This window comes from Daktulosphaira vitifoliae, unplaced genomic scaffold (genome assembly GCF_025091365.1).
Source record: "Daktulosphaira vitifoliae isolate Bord-2020 unplaced genomic scaffold, ASM2509136v1 Scaffold_4, whole genome shotgun sequence".
Taxonomy (NCBI): domain Eukaryota; kingdom Metazoa; phylum Arthropoda; class Insecta; order Hemiptera; family Phylloxeridae; genus Daktulosphaira; species Daktulosphaira vitifoliae.
This window is the reverse complement of record NW_026099575.1, coordinates 39960045-39985143: the sequence shown is the minus strand read 5'-3', so window position 1 is coordinate 39985143 and position 25099 is coordinate 39960045. Positions and strand designations below refer to the sequence as shown.

General features: G+C 23.6%; 2 protein-coding genes across 3 annotated transcripts in view; one reads left to right on the top strand and one right to left on the bottom strand.

The window, feature by feature from the left end:
• Positions 1 to 1076: 1076 nt before the first annotated feature.
• On the bottom strand, positions 1077 to 22044 carry LOC126904789 (structural maintenance of chromosomes protein 4). 2 transcript variants are annotated; one of them, XM_050684023.1, is made up of 21 exons: positions 21613 to 22044; positions 21361 to 21552; positions 21118 to 21300; positions 20957 to 21061; positions 16275 to 16462; positions 14415 to 14555; positions 13693 to 13843; positions 13207 to 13428; positions 11314 to 11435; positions 10245 to 10485; positions 9966 to 10168; positions 6722 to 6909; positions 6398 to 6654; positions 5615 to 5741; positions 4629 to 4818; positions 2586 to 2730; positions 2346 to 2519; positions 1933 to 2277; positions 1629 to 1861; positions 1382 to 1565; positions 1077 to 1333 (listed from the first exon to the last, which is right to left on the bottom strand). In XM_050684023.1, the coding sequence occupies exons 1-21, from the start codon at positions 21898 to 21900 to the stop codon at positions 1262 to 1264; spliced, it is 3951 nt and encodes a 1316-aa protein (XP_050539980.1). In that variant the 5' UTR covers positions 21901 to 22044; the 3' UTR covers positions 1077 to 1261. The 2 variants fall into 2 exon arrangements, with proteins under 2 accessions (XP_050539980.1, XP_050539979.1); XM_050684022.1 differs by having other exon boundaries at positions 1077 to 1317; positions 21613 to 22043.
• A 157-nt stretch (positions 22045 to 22201) lies between these two features.
• The window catches only part of LOC126904796 (minor histocompatibility antigen H13), a 5007-nt gene continuing 2109 nt past the window's right edge, over positions 22202 to 25099 (top strand). Inside the window, exons 1-5 of the mRNA XM_050684053.1 lie at positions 22202 to 22565; positions 22623 to 22721; positions 22972 to 23054; positions 24209 to 24383; positions 24457 to 24640. Of these exons, the coding sequence (XP_050540010.1) occupies positions 22374 to 22565; positions 22623 to 22721; positions 22972 to 23054; positions 24209 to 24383; positions 24457 to 24640 (733 nt within the window). The 5' untranslated portion in view covers positions 22202 to 22373. The remainder of the gene's footprint in view (positions 22566 to 22622; positions 22722 to 22971; positions 23055 to 24208; positions 24384 to 24456; positions 24641 to 25099) is intronic.

Genomic DNA, 25099 nt, shown 5'->3' with positions numbered 1-25099 from the left:
TATAAGAACGAAGAAAACACAATTGAAGTACTAAGATTACATTAAAGAAACATTTTTTTTTATTTATACAATACTTGGTTAAATTAATAAAATGCCTCAAAATTACACCAAATATTTTAAACAGTTAAAATTTTTTATGATAATTTAAGAACACTAAAAATTTCAATAAGTTGCACTAAAAAAATTATTTTTATAGTTTACTTTGGAATGTTGCAACTATGTCTTTCAAAAAAATGAATTAAAATGTTTTTCTACTCTGGATAGTAAGCATATTACTTCTTTAAAAAAAAAAAAAAACAATTATGAATTATTTAGCAGCGCCGATTTTAGGGTTAGTCAACTAGTTATTTGTTTAGGGCTGCCATGCCTGGATTAAGACATTTCATGATTCGGAATATAAAACTCAAAGATACCTATACATAATAGTCATTCAAACTTTTAATATTATTTTATACTTTAATGAAAAATATGAGACACAAATCTTGAGACAAAAACATTCAATTTAAACCCTACGCTAAGTTTAAGATGATTTTTTTGTTCATCATTAAGAGTAGTGAGCAAAAAAAAAAATCCACGACTCTGAAACTGTTATGATCCAGAGTATTAGCATAAAACCTTGATGCAACATTTATTGTAGATATAAAATTAATTGAACATAATTTTTTAGTAATATGATTTCATCATATCCACTATTTAGTTTAGTTAATAATATATATATATATATATATAAACTAAAATTTTATTTATATAAAAAGCTTTATTTTTTTTTTGAGAGTATGAATTTTTTTGGTAATAAATATGAGTTGATTTTAATATTTTACCTAAATTACATAAAACATATTTTGAATGCTTATTTTAGCAGCATATTTAGTTTTCAAGTTTATATATATGTCATATTCTTCTAAAAATGAGTAGAACAAAATTAGCAGTGTAAAAACTAATTTATTAATAAATATAAATTATAAATTTAATGTATATATACATAAAAATGTTCATAATATGTATCATAATTAATGTTTAAACCATAAAAGCTCTACCCACAATTATTATATGGGAAAAGTACATATTTCTTAAAATATTTGAATTGTGTTACAAAATAGATTAAAATAAAAAATTAACAATTGAGATAGACATCAATTAGCTATTATTTTGAATTTCAGTCAAAGCTCCTGCCCATTTATCTTCATACATATCTGTTCTAATGGTTATTGATTGGGTACAGTCATTTGTTTTATAAATTCCTACTAATAAATTGGCTCTTTCAAACATATTTGAACGTAAAGAAATAATAATAAACTGCGAATTTTTGGTTCGTTCCTGAAAAAATATTCATCTATCATAAATATCAATATAACAATAGAAACTTAACTATAATTATTACCTTTATATAGTAGGCAATTATTGACACATTTTTAAAATCTAATGCTGCATCAATCTCATCCATAACATACAATGGTGATGGTTTATAGTAATGGAGAGCAAATACAAGAGCTAAAGAAGATAAAGTTTTTTCGCCACCTGATAGGTTAGAAATAACTTTCCAAGTTTTTTTTGGTGGCCTCACACTAATAATCAACAATTTTATAAATAACAAAACTAAAATTCAAGGAAATTTAAAACAGACATACCTAAAATTAACACCTTCACTAAAAGGATCTAATGAATCTACTAACTCAAGTTCAGCATCACCACCAAGTGTTATCATTTGATACATTTCTTTTAACTTTATAGTTATTTTTCTAAATGATGCCATAAATTCATCTTTTCTTCTTTGGCGAACTTTATTAATCATATCAGAATGATCATTGTATATTTTTAACACTGAAGCAACTTCATCTGCTTTTTCATTATACTGCCTAGTCTTTATAAAGTATAAACATAATTTAAGCTACTATATTATTTATAATAATATTAAAATGTTAAAGCACATACTCTATTTTTATATTCTTCAAGTACTCCAAAATTAGGTTTTTCTTTTTTTAATTCTTCAGTCAAGATACATCTATTTTGTTCAAGATCTTCATAGTTTAGTTCAACTAATTCTTCATTTGAATACTGAACCAATTCAGTATCATTTTTGTCTTCATCATTTACTTCTTCAGTATTGTTCTGCCCTTCAATGTCCATTTTATTTAACTCTGTACTATTTTGTTCTTTGTTTATAGGTGTTATTTTATTTTCTTTATTAATATCACCCCGGTTTTGATATGATTCCAATATTGGGTCTCTTTGTGTATTATCAATTTTAGGAATATTATGTAGTTTTAATTTACTGAGCTAAAATTTAAAAAAATAATCAAAGAAACGAATTTAATTATTATGAAAATATATAATTAATGACTTACATTCAATTTTAAGTGTTTACATTGATCAGAGTATTTTATTCTTTCACCTTCAATAGTGTCCCAATCTTGGGATAATTTTATTTTTTCTTTACGTAATTCATTGCTTCTTCGAAGATTCTCATCATCCTTATTTTTAATTTCTTCAATATTGTTTTTTTGATCATCAATGTTGTTCTAAATGAAAAATGTAAATAACACTTAAGTTTCTGTAAAACAGTATATTCTCCAAATTTTACTCACATTCATTTCAGTTAACTTTTCATTTAATTCATCAATTATATCTTGATTTTTTTTAAATTTTTCTTTAATGGATTCAACTCTTTCTTTACATTCTGTCACATCATCTTCTAAAGTTTTAATTTGGCTTTCTGATTTTTTTATCTGTCTATAAAATGTAGAAGTATATTATATCTTTATTTTAAAAATAATAATCCTATATAACATAATAAATATAAACAATGAACCACAAATTAAAAATTTTGAAATTATCTGATTTTTTTGGTAAATTTTTAAATAATTCCAAACTTATCTTAAGAGATATAGGCATACATTATTTATATTGAGATGTATTATTTCATCAACCTTTTATTATTTGTAATGTTATTTGCTAATTAATTAAAATTTTGGAATTAGGAAGTGGTTGCACCCTAAAAACACCGCATCACTTTTATTTTTTCTAGCTCAGAGCTTTGGATATAAATTTATGGAAGGTGATATTTATTATATACTATATTGTTTTTAATATTATTTGATTATATGTGAAAAAATATGTAATTAACCGTCAAATGCTCACTTACTTAATCTAAATATATATATGTTTAATCAACTTAAAGTAATGACTCGTCAACTTAGAGATAAGGAGTAGGTGTAGCTATTTTTATTACTAGACATTTCTTCATCTCTTCTCCTACTTAGGTATCAAAATTTTAATAACTTCTGAAATATTGACCCATAAGTTTTAATTGACTAAAAGTTTTCCTAATTAGATCATTTTATATTTTATAAGCTAGTGAAATATGTATATTTCCATTAAGAAAATGAAAGTTGACACCCCTATAAGACATAAAAGATAAATACAAAATTTATTTTATAAGAAATACATGTGTAATTAACAAAAGAAAAAAAATTTTTTCTATAAATATTTTCAATATTATTATTTTAAAAGAAATGAGTAGATAGTGTTAAAAGAATCACCCTGTATTGTTTTACTACCTCTATTCATGGACTGTGAAAGCTGCCTGCCTTTGTCAAATAACACAAAGAATATTTTACATTGACAACAACTTAAATTCAAATTAAACGATTTGATAGCTAGATATGTATGTTTTGTGTTAGTTTTTTTTTTAGTTATACAAAAAATTTCAAGGGGTGCAATGGCACCTTCTGACCATTGATGTTCTAAGAGAAGGCGTCCCTGAAATTAACTGTATTTTTTCATACTAGCTATTTATTACAATATTGTTTTTTTCGATGAAAATTATTAATATTTAAGCAATATTGTTAAAATTACTACAATTTCATTATACAAAATGATAGACGTCTTTATCGTATGTTAATAACATAAATTTTTTAATTTTAATGGTCATTAAATTAAAATTGATAATACTTATTTAATCTATTGTTTTACATGATAATTGTAATAACAAAAACGTTTGTAAATGTATTGTTTACAATTAATAATAAACAAAAACTAAGCCATTTGAATATTTAAAAACAAAATGCATTTTTAAGTAAAGAATGTTAAAAAATTATAACTTAAAATGATGATTTATACAAATATGTGAACAAATTCAATTCATAATTGTCAAAAATTTGTTAATGTTTTATAACACTTCAATATTACTATTAGTGTTTTACACTTTAATTATAGATAATCATTCAAGCTTTAATAATTCTCATATAAAAATCCACATACAATTACTAGTATTAAACATAAAGATAATGTTTTTTGTTCTGTTTTTTTATTACAGAGTGAAGACCAATGTTAGATATCACAGAAAATTCAAATTATAATGAACTTCAAAAAACTTTAGCAATTTCAAAGCTAAATTTAAATAAGACATTTTTATATCAATTTTTTTTTTTTACTCATCTTAAATTGTATCAAAAGTTGAAGGAGTTGTCAGTTAGGTTTGTTCTACTCTGTACACATAAATGTGATTTACTAAACATAATACCCATTTAACTTTTTAGAACTAATTTTAATTCTAATTTAAAAAACGTGACTTAGATAACAATTTATATTTTAAAGATTACACATAAACTTATATAGATTATATTAACCTTTCAGCAGCTTGAATATCAACTGTTACTTGATTGATTCCACTTCGAGTTTGCTCTAATTTAACTGTAGCTTCATCTAATAGTCTTTTAGCTTCTCTAGGTTCACCTTCTGTAATTTCTTCAATTTTTTGTTTAAGCATATCCATCTTAGACTTGATTTTATGATATTCAATTTCAGATTCTTCTAGTTCTGAATATTAAAAATTAAAAAGTTAAATGTAAAATAATAGTAAACTTATAACACAGAACTAAGGTAATGATTAAAATAAAAATATTAAAATTAAAACATATATCAAGGTTATTACGTTTTAAACATATAGTTTAAAACACAAAAAATTAAAACTTTACTTTAATCTTATGGGTTTTTTTTTTAATGTTTCAAACTGTTTAATTATGTTTTAAACAGATCTTTAAAACATGTTTTATAACAAACAAAACTTAGAAATCTTCTTTCTACTCTTCTTCTTTTTCAACGACTTTCTAACTACTTGAGTTCGGCAATCCTTATCCTAAACTTCTACTTGACACAATACCCCACATCATTTTTGCTCACATCAGCTGCCCTCATATAGCATTCAATAACATTCCTCCATCTCTCTTTTGGTCTACCTCTACCACTTCTTCCTTCTACATTCATTTCTATAACTGTTCTTACAGCTTACAATTCCTCTTTCCTCATAACATTACCAAACCATCATAGTCTATTTGCTTTTATCTTAATCATGATTGACACTACACCTATACTACCTCTTATATGTTTGTTTCCTATCTATCTTTTTTAGTGACTCCACTCATTCATCTAAGCATTCTCATCTCTGCTACACTCATTCTCTGCTATATTTTCTTGTTAGCCGCCCAACACTCTGAACCATACATCATAGCTCATCTCACTACAGTCTTATAGAATTTTCCTTTCAGCCTTATATAAAATTATAAAAGAAATCTAATCAAATATAACTGAGAAAAAAATTATAATAATTGAAAACCTTTTTCTGCCCTTTTTATTTCCGCTTCTTTTTTAGCAACAGCTACTGGGTCAGTTTTTTTTTGTATAATAATTTCTTTCTGTATTTCAATTAACTTTTTAACTTGATTTTCTTTTTCTCGCCATGACTATAATTATTATGAATATATGTATATAAAAATAAATACAAACAAGGTGATTTGTTTATCATAATTCACTTAATTATTTAAAAATAAAAATAAATTAAAAAATTAATCAATCCATTCCAAATATCTATAAGGGTATTCACTTTTTTTTTTATATATATATAGCAACAAACATATTTAACTAGCTAATAAAATAAAAAATGGTTTAATGAAGAAAATTACTAGTCCATAACAACTTTCAGACCATTACTTTAAAAATTATTAACATTTTCAAACTTAGGGATGAGTACAGCTGAAAAATGTCTAATAATAAAAATAGTTATACCAGTGCTTCATCACAGTCAATATTCAAAAAATGTTAATGATTTCTGAAATAATGATTATAAGTTGTTATCGACTAGTAATTTTCTTCATTACACCACTTTTTATTTTTTAAGCTAGTCAAATATGTATATTAGTGTTTGTAAAAATAATTTTAACACTATTATAAGGGATAAATTGAAAAAATAATCAATAATTGAGAAATATATGTCACTAATAAAAGTCAAAAAAAATATATCTGGATTAATTTTTAATTTGTTAGCAGTTGAGTGGGTAATGATAAATAAATCACCTGTGTATAAAATTTCTTTTAAAATTTTTTTCCAGTTAATATTTACATTAATACGTGATAAACATTGTTTAACAATCATATTCAGATCATCTATTTTTCTTTGGTAATGCTCCATATTAGCTTGACAATCAAAAATATTAGATTGTGTATTCCTTAGTTTTTGTTCTAATTCTTTAGTTATTTTATCCAGATTTTCTACTTCACTTTGGCTGACTTGTGATGCAGAAGTATTGGCACATTTAGATCTGATTTCCTGAGGTCCAATCTTACCTTTAATAGGTCTTCCACCTCCCGACATAATACCTTTATGTATAATAAAATTATTACATATTTAAAGTACAATATTTTTACTTTTATTTTAATATCTAACCAGACTGATCAATTAAATCTCCTCTGTATGTTACAACTCTATAGCGAGTTTGAGTGCCAAATGCTATACGTCGGGCTTGTTCTATATCTTCTGCTAACAGTGTATCATACAATCCAGAATAAAACGTTAAACGGAATTTTTGATCTAATATTTGGATAAAATCAAATACTCTTTTGGCATTTTCTGGACTGCAATCAGTTAAAAAAAGATAAATTTTCAATTTTGATTTTAACTATATCTTGCTGTTTCTATTTGAACGATTAATTATATACTGAGTGATTGATTTAACATTATCCACTAAATTTATTTTTCATAAAACAATAATACTTTCAAGAATTTTTTATTTACAAATAGTAAAACATTTTTGAGGTTCAGCCATTTCTCATATAAGAGTACTATTTTTTTTTAATGGCATCATACATAATTTACAAAACTTAAATTTTAAAATAATCTACCACACTACTCCTCCCACATAGTTACAATACATAACCTTGGAAATACTAATCCAAAAGTTGTTATCGACTAATAATTTCCTTAGTTGAATAATTTTCTATCATTTAAAAGACAATAAAATATGTATTGTGTTGTTAAAAAAATAAACTTAGTACTCTTTTATGGAATAATAGTATAACAACTTTTTTATGAAACATTAAGCCATAAATTAAAGTTTGTTAAATATATGCTTATATTTAACACGTAGCAATGTTTTAAAAAATAATGTTCAGAAAACATTTTATGGAGTGTCTAATGTACTTATATATTATATAAATGTTTTTCAACATTATTAAACCTTTTAAATTAAATAATTCTACATTGGAAGTATACTTTTAAAAACAGGAATTTCTGATTGTATACAAAAATAGTATAATATATTATTTTTGTTTACGGCAAAAATTAATTTTAGACTTAATTTTAAACCCAAACAAACAAAAGCAAATTCCATGTAACTTTTTTTATGCAATAGCTTAGTCTAAAAGTTATATTCTATAGGTATTATTACAAAAGTTTCATTTTTAGATAAAAATTAAAGGATTGAAAATCTACCCTTATGTGCAATTTTTCAAGCCTTATGCTTGCTTAATTTGTGAATAAGTTAAGTTAGAGTATATAGGAAATATTTTTTTTATAATCTTTGAATAATACAAGAGTACTTATTTTGAAATTTTAAACTAAGTGTTTTCTGGACCATCACTAATAAATGTTTATCATTTGAATTAACATAAACAGGAATAATTTATACATAAATTAAAAATTAAAAAAATCATAGAAGTCATAAAATTGAAATTAAAAATATTTTATTATTAAAATTGAATAAATCAGTAACTTATGTAGTTTTATCAATGACTTTTATTTTTTGTAGTAAATATTTATGATACAATGTAATATATTAAACATATTACAAATTTAGTATTTTCATCAAATTTGAAAAAATAAGTGACTTGTGTCACTTCAGAAATAATTGATTCAATCACATTATGAAAGAAAAGATAAGGACATTGTATTTATAATTAAGGATTTTAATAACATATTTAAAAATTTTAAAAAAATAAGCAAATAAAAGTGAGCTTTATATACAGGTGATCCTCAATGTTTACACAAATTTAATGACTTTTAATGTACTATACAGTGATTTTTTTTTATCATAACCCACTGAATAACTTGCAGAATAAATATTATTTAAATATTTTTGGTTTTCAATAGTTACACACTGTTCTTGAATTATTAACTATGTAATANTTTTTTTTATTACTATCTTTAGTTACACATTATTCTTGAATTATTAACTATGTAATACTTTTTAAGTTCATCCCTTATGCCTGGTAAGGGTGTCAACTTTGTTTTTTTAAATGGTAACACATATTTTTAATTTAATAGTAAATGGCATTTGCATTTTTAATATAACTATATTCGTTTATCAGATATAAACATTTAAAGTTTCAAATTTTTGAGTTAATATACATGTATAATACACAAGGGATTATAAATACAGGTAGCTAATTGGATTTTTATGACATTGCTGTCATAGTCACGGATTGTTTATTATCAATTATGACTATCAATAGATATACTTTCTGTATTGTCAGTTAGTGTAATTATAAACTCACAACAATGTACTTTACTCTACCATTGATAATAACAATACTGTGTACTTGCGAATATCAATGTCATAAAAAACTTATTAGCTACCTGTATTTGTAATGCCTTGTGTTAATTTTTTAAAATGTATTTTTAAAAATGGCAAACTTAATTTTTTTTTTCATTTTCCCAAGTTAATAAAAAATGTATTTCTGATGATATTATAAAAGTCCTAAAGTGTAATATTAGTAATAAAAAAACCACCCGCATAGTGGGGTCGTGATACAGCGTAGACACAGAATCGTTAGGAAAAATATAGATAATATCTGACAGTGATTAAGACCATTATCATAAGAAACACTTCAATACAAATCTATAGATAGTATTTAATTAAAAAAAAAATTGGTGGATTATTCCAAAAGCAAAATTAATTCCTATTTACTTTGTTATTCCTGATTAGTAAAAATCATTTTTAAAAAGTTATTACAGTTTTAAGTATTAAAATATTTACATGATAAATGATGATTTTTAAATAAAAATTACATTTTTTGTTCAATTCAGCGGCCATAGAAGAAAAGGTGTCAGTATTTCCAGGACATTTTGAAAACTTAAATTGAAGAAGTTAAATTATTGTGCTGAAATTTCTATTTTGAATCCCAGCCTGAAGGCAGGTAAAGTTTTACCAAAAAATTTATATTAAATGAAAGAAAAATACCTAAGGCCTTAATATAAAAAAATTATTTTGATTTGTTCATTTTTAAAAAAGTTATGACAGTTTTCAGAAAAAAAGTTGAAAAAATATCAAAAATACCGATTTTAAAAATCGTAAATTTTTAGAAGATTTCCCCCATTTACAGCGGAAGATGGAATTTTTTTTCCATTTTTGAGGGTAATGTCTTCGATTTGTGATCTTTTGACATATCGTTGAAAGAAATCGGTTTGGTGAGAGCTGAGAAAAAGTGGTGACAAAAAAAAAAAAAAAAACACATCATAGTAAAATTAATATCTTCTCAGCGTCGTATGATACCAAATAGTAACACAAAATATTGAGAGAATCAAAAGTTATTAAATTTGTTAAAACATCATAAACCACTCTGTTTATTAACAAGAGTTAATACTAATAAAATATAATAATAAATTCAACATCAGCTTGATTACTTTTACTTACTAATTATTATTGGCATCTGCACGAGGTTTTAATTTTTGAATCTGAGGTAGGATTGAAAAGGTTAAACGGCCAACTTTATTGACTCTTAATTTTTGAATACATGCATGAGCTACATCAGATGATTCAACAACTATTTGATCAGTGGATCCACAAGCTGTACATGCAGGTACATCATATTTACCTTCAACTTGACCATAATCTCCCTAAAGTATGTATTAAGTTAAATTGAGTAATTTTTACATAATAAGTTTTAACTTTTAAGATATATATAATACTGACACATCTACCGAGTATTCCACTGATTTCTCCACTCTCTTTAAATTGTAAAATATATTGTATAGGACGACTTCGTTCAGTAGTTTCAGCATATGCCGTTCTCTTTTCAGTCAAACTTTGTCGTATATTTTGTAAATTAATTTTTATTTGCTGTTCATCTTTCTGTAATTTATCTATATTCTTATCCATTTCTTTGATTAGTTTAGTATTGTTTAAAATTTCTTCTTCAGCTTTTTCTTTTTTACTAAAATAAAAAACATACATAACAGAAAATTGGCATTGAACTTAGAATTACACAAAGTTGACATCTCTGACTTATTCTATCCGACATTTATATAACATACTCAAAATGATTAGAACTATGTGTCAATTTGAGCTTATTTAAAAGATTTTTATAGTGTACTTTTGAATTAATAAAAATATTTATTTTTGACCCATTTAATCTTTAAAAATGTAAAAAAATCACAATAAATTTTATAAAAATATGGTATGGATCACTTGTAAAAAATTATAAAAAAATATTATTTGAAAGCATTACTTAATAGATTAAAAAAACTGTTAGTATTTTTCTATACCATCAAAATTAATTGATAATAGAGCTACTTTGATAGAAAGAGTGAACTTTCTTTAATATGTTTGATACTCCCATAGTAGAGTAGATAAAAAAAAAAATTAAAGAAAAAACAAGTTTTTATTGTCTGTAAATAAATACAGAGAATAAATTTATTTAATATAGTAATAATTTTTAGTTTTAAATTAATATTATAAATATTACTTTAAATAATATATTTTTAATTTTGTTTAACAGAGAGGATCACACTTTTTTGGGGAAAAAAATTAAAATTTACAATTAAATTGAATTTTTTATTGATCAAAAATTAAATTCAGATAGTTTGGATAATACCTATCTCTACTAGTTATTTGATTTATTAATAAGCATAAAGATTATAAATTTAAAATATTATTAGTTAAAAATTGTTTTGATATTAATATAAAATTTAATTTTTATGAATGAATTAAAATACATACAATCAGATTTCCCCTAATAACATCATTGATAATCATGCTTTACCTTAAATTATTTTTATATTCTTCAGTTCCAGTAACAAGTTGTTCTTCAAGTTTACTTAGTTTTGCTTTTTCAGATTTTTCAGTATCCAAGAGAACTTCAAATTCAGTTTTTAATGTTTGAACCTAAAAAAATACATTATTATAATACACAAAAAAACTATTATTTGTAACTTACAAAACTAAACTTTATATAAAGTTTAATTCAAAGTTAAAATTTGATACTAAGTTTGAATGCTCATAATTTTAAAGGCTTTTTTTTATGGGTATATTAGATTTCATTCCAACTATTTTTATTTTAAAGGTAATATATAGTTAAAATGCCACCTCATTTTGTGGCAACTAGGAATGGCTAGATCTTCATATTTTTAACCATTTCATTTATCAAAAATTTCTGAAATCAAACGTGTACAGAGTGATTTTTTTATCACAACCCACTCAATTACTTACAGAATAATAATAATTTAAACATTTTTTTTTATTATTATCTTTAGTTACACATTATTCTTGAATTATTAACTATGTAATACTTTTTAAGTTCATCCCTTATGCCTGGTAAGGGTGTCAACTTTGTTTTTTTAAATGGTAACACATATTTTTAATTTAATAAAATGTTTGAGTTTTTAATTCAATAGTAAATGGCATTTGAATTTTTAATAAAACTTAATTTGTTTATTAGATATAAACATTTAAAGTTTCAAATTTTTGAGTTAATATATAGGTATAATACACAAGGGTTTACAAATACAGGTAGCTAATGGATTTTTTATGACATCGATATTAGCAGGTATACAGCATTGTTATTATCAATGATAGTAAGTTACATTGTTGTGAGTTTATAAATACACTAACTTACAATACAAAAAGTGTATCTATTGATAATCATAATTGATAATAAACAATCCGTGACTGAGACAGCANTATTGAATTAAAAACTCAAACATTTTATTAAATTAAAAATATGTGTTACCATTTAAAAAAACAAAGTTGACACCCTTACCAGGCATAAGGGATGAACTTAAAAAGTATTACATAGTTAATAATTCAAGAATAATGTGTAACTAAAGATAAGAATAAAAAAAATTGTTTAAATTATTATTATTCTGTAAGTAATTGAGTGGGTTATGATAAAAAAATCACTCTGTATATAGACAAATATTGAATGATTTATAATTTAAAAAGTGAAATTAAAAAAGTCATTAATAGCAGAAAATGTTGATAGAATTTTTATAGAAATAGGTGAAATTCTTAAACAGTTGCTATTCAGGACATTATAAAGGTATAACACATAATATCTAATGATGTTATGAATAAGAAAAAATTGATATTGGTCTTGGCATAAAATTTCCCATAAAATTAACAAATAAATAAAAATACACATAACAATCTATGACCCTTGCTACCAAGGCTTTAATTTATAATGAATATAACACTATTAATACGTGGAATAGAAAACACTGTTATATGATACATCATTGATATTTTTAGGTTTGATACGAAATTGAAAAGTTATTAATTTTATATAACATATTTTTCATACGTCTATTCATAAAAATTCTCAATTCTTACTGGACTAAAGCTGATTAAAATGTTACAACTATTATTCTACTGTATAAAATCAGCTTCCAAAGTAATAACTGTGCAATTTTAACTTTAAGCTTATATTAAATTAAATATTTTCAAATTTACTTTAAGATAAAAACTTTCTGACGATTAATCTTCTTTAAATGTAATTTAATCTTGTCAGTTAAAAATTATATTAATATTCTTTTTATAAACAATTGTATTGAAATAATTTATAATAGTAATATTAATCACTATGAGATTTTTAATTTGATTTATTGAAAATGTTGCAGAAAAATTTACATTAACATAAACTTATAATAAAAATATATACCTGGTTCTGTTTACCACCAACTATTTTTTGAAGTTTTAACTCTTCAGGGGCTAACAAATCCTTCTCTTCTCTAAACTTTTTTGATTTTTCAAATCCACTTGAATTTACTTTAGTATAATTTGTTTCAAGCTTCAAACATTCTTCCTCTAAAGGAGCTAAATTGGATTTCAGTCGCACAAGTTCGGCTTCTTTTATTTTAGGAACTCCTTGCGCTTTAGTTATCTATTCATTTAATAAAATCTTAGAGTAAATAAAATACTTTAAGTGCAGGAGGGCTATATCTCGAAAAAAATTTGTTTTGAGATAAATATTTTCAAAGTTTAGACCTTCCATAAGAGTTACACTGTATATTAGTTTATTTAAACAAAGTATAATAAACTATATTAAAATGTAAAAATTACAAATTTTGATATATGATCCTCTTACACTAATATTACAATACATATTATTTATTTAAAAATGTTATTTTAAAATGTTTAAAAGTACCTTATTTTCTTCAGTTTTAATTGACTTTTCATATTTTTTAATTTGGTCATTAATTTGTGTAAGATCACTTTTCAGTTGTAAATCTTCATTCAAAAGTACTTTCAATTTTTTTTCAACAGAATCTTTTTTCTTAATATCTCCTTTTAATTTACTAGACAATTTTATTTAAATTAAGTTTAATAAGCATATGCCTGTTATATGTCACTTATAAATGTTAAAAAAAAATTAAGAAAAATATTTACAAATATTAGAATTCTTATAATTATATCAATATTGTTAAGTATTATTGGCTACTTTTATCAGCAATGATGAACTTCTGTTTTAAAATATGTTTAATGTTTGTATTGAATCAGAATTATCGGAGTTTTCGGGTGAAACAAGGTGTAATTAGACAAGGTTACATACTACTGCCTCTCCTATTCAATATTTATGGAGAGTGAATCATGAGAAAAGCAACTGAAATGGAGGAGTGTCCATTGGCCGAATTAAAATCTATAACTTAAGATATACTGATGACACTGTTATATTAGCTAGCACCAAAAGTGAAATAGCAGTTTCCTTGAAAAAGTTTGGGAAAATCTTTTCCCGAAAAGAAGATTGAAAGGAACTTTTGATTGTGTTTATACTGGGTTAACCTTTGAAGAATATAAATAACTAACATAATATTGATAACAATAACTTTAAATTTAAAATGAAATAAAAACATAGTTTGTCTAACTTACTCTGTAAGACTACGTAATGCACCTTCTTTGTTTTTTTTACTTTCAGCTATTGATGCAAGTTCGTCTTCTATACAATTCAATTTATCTTTAATAGAATTTTGATCTTCAGTTTTAGTTGCTATCAATTTATTTAGTTCAGCCCTTTAGAAAAGTTTTAGTATATAATTTTTTAATTTTTATAATAATAGCTTAGTGTAAAATGTGACAAGTGCATTTGTACAATCTTCCAAGAGAAATATTTAAAATTTTTTATATCTTATTATTTTTTAATGCAATGTTACTAATTTGATCCTAAATACACCTAGCAAATTTTTGCACTAAGCCATCATAAAATAATAAAAAATGTATGCAGAATTTTTTTTTTTTTAAATCATACATGTAATGCTTAGAATATAATGGGTATAGTGATATTTTTATAATTTTGAGATTATCATTCTTACTGTTTTCATTTTCTATTAAATATCATATTATGGTGTTTAATAGGAAATAAAAAATGAGAAGTAGAAAAAAATAAATTTTTTTTTTTATAAATTAATAATAAATTTTATTACCAGGTAGAACTAACAATTTTCAATTTAACTTTTTACTTACAAAGTTAGATTTTAAAAAAATGTTAAGACGTATGTTTAAAAAATATATGTCCATACACATTTTAAGTGTTTCATATTACATTGAGGTAGAATTACCTATTGTAGCCATTCTTAACTTCGTCTGTGGCAAATTCTTTGTTAAAATTTATCAAATTATTTATACCAGAAAAACAATCTTAATAGTGAATCCGTAAAAATAATAGCATGTAAAAAGAATGTCATGACCAAATTTCATAATTTTCTTTTAAAAATATTATTAGTCATAGGTAGAAGCTGACCTTAAATAGTAATTCTACCCTATACAGGGTGATTTTTTTATCATAACCCACTCAATTACTTACAGAATAATAATAATTTAAAAATTTTTTTTTATTACTATCTTTAGTTACACATTATTCTTGAATTATTAACTATGTAATACTTTTTAAGTTCATCCCTTATGCCTGGTAAGGGTGTCAACTTTGTTTTTTTAAATGGTAACACATATTTTTAATTTAATAAAATGTTTGAGTTTTTAATTCAATAGTAAATGGCATTTGCATTTTTAATATAACTATATTCGTTTATCAGATATAAACATTTAAAGTTTCAAATTTTTGAGTTAATATACATGTATAATACACAAGGGATTATAAATACAGGTAGCTAATTGGATTTTTATGACATTGCTGTCATAGTCACGGATTGTTTATTATCAATTATCACTATCAATAGATATACTTTCTGTATTGTCAGTTAGTGTAATTATAAACTCACAACAATGTACCTTACTATCATTGATAATAACAATACTGTGTACTTGCGAATATCAATGTCATAAAAAACCAATTAGCTACTTGTATATGTAATCCCTTGTGTATTATCCCTATACAGGTGTTCAGTAAGTCAGGAAACGGGTTTCTCATTGTTACAAACAATATATTAAGTATATTAACTCAAAAATTTGAAACTTTAAATGTTTATATCTAATAAACAAATTAAGTTATATTAAAAATTCAAATGCCATTTACTATTAAATTAAAAACTCAAACATTTTATTAAATTAAAAATACGTGTTTTCATTTGAAAAAACAAAGTTGACACCCTTACCAGGCATAAGGGATGAACTTAAAAAGTATTACATAGTTAATAATTCAAGAATAATGTGTAACTAAAGATAATAATAAAAAAAAAATGTTTAAATTATTATTATTCTGTAAGTAATTGAGTGGGTTATGATAAAAAAATCACCCTGTATATATATAAAAAAAAATAATAATTTAATACTAACATTTGTTTTTGAAATTTTTTATTTTCGAGTTGAGTTAACTGATTTTCTAATTTAAGATGTCTTATAGCGGCTTCAACGGGTTCAATTAATTCATCCCTTTCTTTGGCAATAAATTTTAAACGACTTATTTTTTCATTTTTTTCTTCGCCTAATACTTGCATTTTTTCTGCTAGTTTTTCAAGTGGTTTCTAAATCATGAAAATTATTATTTACTATTAAAAAGAAACACAAAGATGTTTAATAATTCAAGTTAAAGGCATCTAAAAAAAGTGTATTTGTAGTTTTACTTAGAGCACTTTTACTGTTTAATAAAATCAATTTTTTTGGTATACGTTAGTTACATATGTATTTTCATTTATCTGTTATAAAATATTTTTTATATTTTCTCTTTATGGCTTATAAAGGTGTCAGTTTAGTTTTTAATTGCAACATATATATTTAACTAGTTTAGAAAATAAAAATTATACAACTAAGAAAATAACTAGTGTTTCGTTTGTAATAAACATTTTTAAATATAGATGGGGGGCGAGGTGTGGATTTTGTTATTTTTATTATTACACATTACTCTGTCTCGTTACTCCTGTCACCCAGATATAAAAATCTTAACTCCTGAAATACTGATTCAAAAGTTGTTATTGGAAAGTCAATTTATATTAAATGAACTAGTTAAATGTGTATGTTGTCATTAAAAAAAAATAATATTAGTACCCTTATAATAAATAAACATAAAAAGTATTTAACCACTTAAAAGTTGATTAACCCTTAATTACCGACGTGGGGTCTATCAGACCGCACCAAATTTTTGTTCACAATTTACTATTTATACATTGTTGTCAATTGTATTTTCTATTAATGTATCTTTAAATGGTTGACACCTAGTTATTAATTATATGAAGTACAAGAGTACAAGAGTACAATCTGGCAGACCGCACTTCAGTAATTATGTCATTTACTTACACGTCGGTAGTTAAGGGTTAAAATCAAATTTTAAGTGGTAGAAAAAAACAAAAATTTTATTCAAAGGCCATAACTTTAAAAAAAAAAGTATTTATCTAAAATTGTTCATGTAGAGGGATGTAGATATAATCTGTGATATTCCAAGACATGTTTTAGTACATTAAAAAAATTATTTTGAATCTCTTAAAAAATAAATTCTAGAAATACAAATGACTACAATTGCTTTTATTATTTTAACTCATTCTCTTCCTAACTAAAATATTTATATATATTTTTTTCTAAGTCACCCTCATTCCAGAATTATCCAAGTTTAAACTCATCCAAATAAACCCACCAACTTCAAAATAACTTTATATATTTTATTAAAGTGTCATAATGATACAATTAATATTATTAATAAAATAAATGTTTAATGTTTTTATCAAATTTAAGAAATAAAAGTAATGTAAACTATAACCTAATTAACTTGAGTGGTTGTAAATGAATAAGTTTTATGTATATATATGAATTATTAAGAATTTTTTAACAATACATAACAAAAATTATTTTTTTTTTAATTATAATAATATTTATTTCAAATATAGAAACAAATTTTTAAGCCCTTAAAGGCAAGTAGTACATATATTAAAACTAACATTTAGTATGATTTTTACAAACAGTAAAATAAATTTTAATTATAAATTTATAAACACATACAAATTAAAATTACAATTTAATGACCTAAAACCTAATGAATAATAAAAAAATTAAAATTATATAAGGTCATTCCAAGTTAAATTATCAAATGTGTGAGCAGCTATAATTTAGAAATTTTTGAAATTTTTTCAAAAGTTTTTTTATGAGACAGCGTAGTTTTTATCATTAAAAACATGAAAAAAAATACCTTATGTTTTAGAGCCTATAACTTCATATCTAAATAACTCTTATACTAAATAGTATTTCAACTTCATTCCTAAGTTTATAAATTGTTAATTTTTTTATATCAAAATTTTAATTTTTAAATTTGCAGTTTTTAAATAGCAAAATTTAATGACCAAAAATTTTTCAAATAATTTTTTTTTCAGAAACTTTTAGTTATGTTCTTTAAACCCACCCATATTATGTTTGAACTGATTTATAATTTTTTTGTGTATTGTTTTACAATTTTAAACACATATGGTTCACTGAAAATAATCACCTTTATCATCTTATTACACAAAAGTGATTGAACTAACTTTATCAAATTAACCTAGTAATTACTTTGTGGCCATTACAATGTCTGGTGAAAATTTGATGGTAGAGAAATAACTCTAACAATATTTTTAGAGTTTCAAAATTTACATTTTCTGGAAAATTCACAAAATTCATACTTTGTAACATTTAATTTTTATTTTGTGCATAAATTTCTGTACAAAAATAAAATATTACATACCATCATAGGCGACTAATTTTAAAATCGTAATTTTTTCAAATATTGTGTATTTTATATAATTTTATTATTCTAAAAATAAAATAGAATGTGTTATATTTTTGAGTGTAATATAGAATTATTTGTATTATATATTTTCTTATTATTTATTCTATAATATAATTTTATTATACACTAATTTATTTTAATATCTGTATACAGAATATTTAACGGTACTTTAGTCAGTAGTTCGGAACAATCAATAGCATTATAAATTATTATTTAATAATTTATATATAAATTTCAAATCATTATATAATCTTTCCTTTTTCAGGGAATCCAATTCTACCACTGTTACTATGTCTTCTATCTTTATATCAATGTTTCTTAGCATACAACTTTACAAATATAAATATTGTTCATTTATCTAAATTTTGCACTAATAATAAATTTTAGGTAAAATTAAAACTATATTAAAAATATTATAAATTTAAAAAACTAAAAAATATTAAACTAAAAGCCACAAAATTAATATTTTTAATATTTTTTAGTTTTCTAAATTAATAATATTTTTAATATAGTTTTAATTTTACTTAATTAATTAGCCACAAGTGATCAATTTTTAATATACAATTAATTTTAAGCCATTAAAATTTCTATAGTATTTGATAGTCTGTCAAAACAATGGAAAATGACACATATAATTATATTGCTGGAATCTAACAAGCCTCTAGAGCAAACTTCTTCATATAGGTCAAAATCATTCCTTCCAAGTATGACTCAACTTTTAGAAAACTTTCTATTAAAGAATTTAAAACCTTTTATGAAAGAAAACAACTTTTATCAAATTGTCAATTTAGTATTAGAAACAAATATTGAATTATAGATAAATTTTTCATTGTACATATATATGTATACATTTTAATTACTATTTTTATCATTAGAATAAGTTAAGGACCACTTCAATGAAATTGTAATTTCTAATCATGTTTGTATTTGTATATATGGGGACTCTACAAGTCTCACATGCCTTCAGCGCGTAATCCTCTTTAGGCCATCCCCTTAAGTAGGCCATTGATTCTAGTAGGAGTACCCCGCTACGCCAGGCATGATAAGTGTTATGCAGTTAATATACATCAGAATCGGTGTAAAAAAATGTATTAAAAATTTAATTGTTAAAATCAGGAAAATTCAAAAGAAGAATACAGTAAAATGTATTGGGTTTGACATTTGTTAATGAAGTATTCTCCTTGGGCGTATTCAAAAATTATTTTAGGAGGGTATTTAATTTTTTTTACTTTGTTAAACATGCTATAGAATTTTTTTTGCTAAAAATCAAAGTGATGATCAAAAAAAAAAAAAAATGGGTCATTATTCTTGGAAGTTGCCTAAAAAATATTGATAGAGCTGTTTCAAGGGGGGCAATTGCCCATATCACCCTTAAATACACCACTGGTAAACCACAATTATTAATATTCTAATTATAATAATCGTATTTATATTATAGAATAATTACAAAAAAATTCAGCAGATTATTATACTTGGGAATATGTAAAAAAAATTAATTTTGATAAAATATTGATTTGATGTTGGACATGCTGTCATAGTTGTCATAGATGGATCCCAATTTTTTACAATAAACTCATAGACTTATAAATCATATATGAGATAAATAAGATTATTAATACTGTCCTGAAAACTATATATTCTTTAAAAAAAAATCAAATTTTCAATAGTTTTTGAGAAATGAGTGTTTTGCCACATTTTGTTTACCTTGTATATTAAAAAATGTTTTTACAGTATGATAATATTATTATTATAAATAAAAAAGCAGTATCTTTTTTTTCTGAAAATGCTATAGTAAAATCACCAAATTTACTTAAATAATTTTTCTTGGAATGCTACATCACGAGATTATTTATGTTTTTTTGGGAGTTTCATAAAAAGTAAGTGGTTTACAAGTATTTTTTATAAAAGCATATTGATGAGTTAAAAATATATAACATCAATAATATTTTAAATTATCAATACTATCATGTTTAAGACAGTTGGAAGAAATGAAAAATCATTTTACATGATGTGACATTTAGCAATCATATCAAAAACATATAGATTTAAAATGTTTATATGATTTTGTAATCACTCTATATATAATAAAATTATAAACTATATTAAAAATAATTTTAATTTAAAAATTAAAAAAATATTAGACTCAAAAAGCCACAAAAAATTACTGGAAATACGCGGATACATATTTCGGAAACAATATTACCATTATCAATGCTAAACACATACTACTGCATAACCACTCTATATAATTAATTAATTAATCTTTTACCTTATATCTAGCAGTTCCTATGACATCCTCCAAGTATTCTAACATTCCAGTTGTATGCTCATTTTCAGCTTTTGGTTTCATCATAGCTATTTGTTCAACTTCTCCCTTAAATGAAAATTGTAATAAGAAATCCTGCAAATTGCATTTTATTTATAACTAACCTGTAGAATAAGAAAACGGTTATGAATTAAATCAATTCCATTTTTTTTTAGCACTGTTGCCACATCTTTAAATTTAACACGTTTATTATTTAGAGTATAGTTTGAAGTATTATCTTTGAAGGCAGTGCGAGTGATTGTTACTTCAGAACCAGGTACAGCAACATAGCCTGTATCTTGATTTGCCTAAGATTATTTAAAAAAATAAATGCTGTACACATCAATTATGATTAATTTTTAACGTACATCATCATTAATTTGCACAAAATGAACAGTAACAGAGCACTGACGAACATCTTTATGTCGGTCTGATTTATGAATCAAAACCGATACTTTTTTAGATCTAATTTTTGTTGAACGATATCCAAACACAAATAATAATGAATCAATTACATTACTTTTACCACTTCCATTTGCCCCAACAATACTAGTTAAACTCTATACAAATAAATAACATAAAATAATTAGCTTGCAAGTAATATTTTTCAAACTTTTTACTTTATGAAATGGTCCAATTGTAATTTCGCCAAAGTAACTTTTAAAATTATTAGCAACAATATGTGTTATTATCATTCGTGGCCCTAAAGTTTCTTCGGCCGATCTAACAGGAGGTAGCTCAGCAGGAATACGAATACCATTAAATATTTCACCATCATCATCAATATCTGACAGGTCATCATCAGAAAAATCTCCACCTTTTTCTTTATCTTTTTCTTGTCTAATCTTCTTATTTTTACTTGGTGTATTATGATTGTTACCTTCTTTATCTTTTCGTTTCACTGGCATAATACCGTTATAAATAAATATTAAGTTAACTAGAAGAAAATTAATTTACAGCTCTTTCTTTAAATAGGATGCAAAAAGCAACTTAACTTTTGTGCTTTATAATTCTCATAATAAAGAAATGGCGGTAAATGAGCTTTTTGTTTAATAAGTTATGAAGATAAGAAAAAACGGTTATGTGATAAATATAACCAGTGCAGGAAAATTACAGATAGAAAATTATTGATTGTCATATCACATTTTACACTGTGAAATCAGTCGACGTGCGCTATTTACTTAAATAGTAATATTTGATTTTGAGAATTGTGATGTGGTTAATTTTCACTTTATCGTTATTGTATTTTATTTTGTACATTATTAGTAGCCCAAGTTTACTTCATCTTTTTGTTTTTTAGACTTACTATAATTTTTACACATTATAAATAATTAACTAGTTAAATTTAATTGACAATTTAAAATTTATTTTATATTATATTATGTCTGAAACTGTGGAAAAAATAATTGAAGCTGTAAATAGCACTAATGGCACAGATACTGAATCAATACTCAAAAAAACTCCAGCTACTTTTGAAGGAATGATGATGGCCTATTCTAGTCTCGTTATAATGGCATTAATACCAATATACCTTGGTGCATTTCGTTCTGTGAAATTGCACATCCAAAACAAAGTAAATTTCATAAATTTTTAATACTTTGAAAAAATCAATTAATTTTTTTTTTCTTAGTTAAAAAAGGAAGTTCCCGAATCTATGACGACTAAAGATGCTATGATGTTTCCAGTAATAGCCAGTGGTGCATTATTTACTCTTTTCATTATTTTTAGGGTAATTTATATTTTATTCATGGAATTTTACTATACATTTTTAAAATATTAAGCAAGAAACAAGTTTATAATTGATAGGTACCAATTAAAAATAATTGTATGGTACCGTAGCATATTAAAAAATAATATTAAAATATTTTTCATCATAACCCATAAAATAAATTTATATAGACTTTGGTTTCTTAAAGACTCATTTATAATAAACTTAATTAATTGAAAACTTTTTTTTGTTTACGGTTTTATTGATTTAGATTTTTCCTAAAGAATATATCAACATACTTGTTACCATTTACTTCTATATTCTTGGAGTAGCAGCACTAAATAATTTATTAGCGTAAGTAGTCTTTACTTCAAATTTAAATAAATTTATCTTACTTAATTGTATTGAAAAAGGGATAGTGTAACCTTGTAATGCTGCAGTATCTGATGCACATTATTGTAGGTGATTCCATTTACTGTGTGAATGATCAGCTTAATATTTGAAGTCACCATCCCTTTTTCCTTTGAATAATTTATTACCCATCCCATAATATATAAAATTAAGAAACCTATTATGGGTAGGCCAAAATAACCCTTTATAAGTAAAAGCATTTAAAAATATTGTATTAAAAACTTGTTTCAAATATTGAATTATCAAATCCATCATTTTAATCTGTGTTTTTAGATTTTTAGTGTAAATTTGAATATAATAAAAGAAAATTAAATTTTAAGTTATAAATGTGACATATTATAAATAATGTTTTAATATAAATGACTTATTATACCCAATAACTAAAAATACCAAAGTTTTGTAATAAAAAAATTAATTTTTAAAACAAAATTTGAATATCATAGATTTTGAGGTTCCAATTTTCATTTTCTTGGGTTAATTGATATATTTTATATATTATATAAAATGCTTTTTAGATTTAATGTAATAAATTAAAAAAGTATTTTTAAGTAATTATATAAAAGTATTCTATCCAAGTGTGTACTCTGTATATAGGATAGAACAAATCTAATTGACAACTCTTATAAATTTTGATATTATTAAAATATCACTGCAATTTTTTGGACAAACACAAAAACAATGCACATTGTGGTAAAGCCAATAAATTCTCAGCTTTATGAGGTAATAACCTAACTAATCCTCCTTAAACTTTAACAGTAGAAAAATTACATTACTAAATTTTCAAGTCAATTAATAAAAGTTTGTACTAGCTGATAGTGTGTTTAGAATAACTAAATTAAATAGAAAAGTGAGGGAATTCAAACATTTATAGTAACCATGATAATAGTTTTAAAATAAAGGTCAAAACCCAATATCATTAACTACTTGATTTAAAAAAAAAAGGTAAAATCAGTTTAAAAAAAGACTAAAAGAAACATTCTTAAACACTCAAAATAAATTTTAATTAATTATTTTTCAATATTTTTATATTGACATTACTAATTTTTATTAATACATGTGTTTAATTTATTGTTAGTTATTATTTTTTTTTTTTTAAGTAATCTATTCAGTGTAATGATGCCAAAAAGTGTGCCTAAAACAGAATACCAACTCCAATTCATAAAAGGATCTAATGATAGCAAAGTTGATTGGATTAATGTTAAATTTTCTTTGCATGATGTTTTATGTTTTATTATGTGTGCCTTACTTGGTGCAGTTTATTTGTACAACAAAGTAATAATTTAATACATTCATTAAGGATTTACTATAATTTATACAAATTATAAATTTCATCAATATTTTTAAGCACTGGATAGTAAACAATGTTTTTGGATTAGCCTTTGCAATCAATGGTGTAGAATTACTACACTTAAATAACATAAAAATTGGATGTATTCTTCTGTGTGGATTATTTTTCTATGACATATTCTGGGTATTTGGTACTAATGTTATGGTTACTGTAGCTAAATCATTTGATGCGCCAATTAAACGTATGTATAATGTTTTTAAATAATTTAGTTCTATTATAACTATTATTATTATTATTAAACATTATAATAAAATAGTAATTGTTTTTATTAGATTTTTAATTGCACAAAATAAATTATTTTTAGCAATATTATTTATCTAAATATTAAAAAAAACCCAGCACAGGGGGGTCGCGGCACAGTGGTGACGTGGCATAGATGGATCAAGTATAATGATATCTGACAGTGATTAAAATCACTATAAAAAAAAAAACGCTTCGATGCAAATCTTTAGATAGTGTTTAATTTTAAAAAATTGGTGGATTATTCCAAAAGCTACATGATCTGCTAGTTCATTATTAATATCCTAATTAAGATAAAGTATGTCGAATGAAAAAGGGATTATTAAAAAATATTATTTCTTATAAAAAAATAATGTTGATCCATACACTTTTAAATATGTCATAGCATTATAAAGTTAAA

Coding starts and splice junctions, on each gene's coding strand:
- LOC126904789 (XM_050684022.1), bottom strand. CDS start 21,900: ATGCCAGTGAAACGAAAAGATAAAGAAGGTAACAATCATAATACACCA. Junction 6,910..9,965: donor GCAGATGCCAATAATAATTA/GTAAGTAAAAGT, acceptor AACTGATTGCAG/TCCAGAAAATGCCAAAAGAG. Junction 1,566..1,628: donor AGTGAAGGTGTTAATTTTAG/GTATGTCTGTTT, acceptor GTTGATTATTAG/TGTGAGGCCACCAAAAAAAA.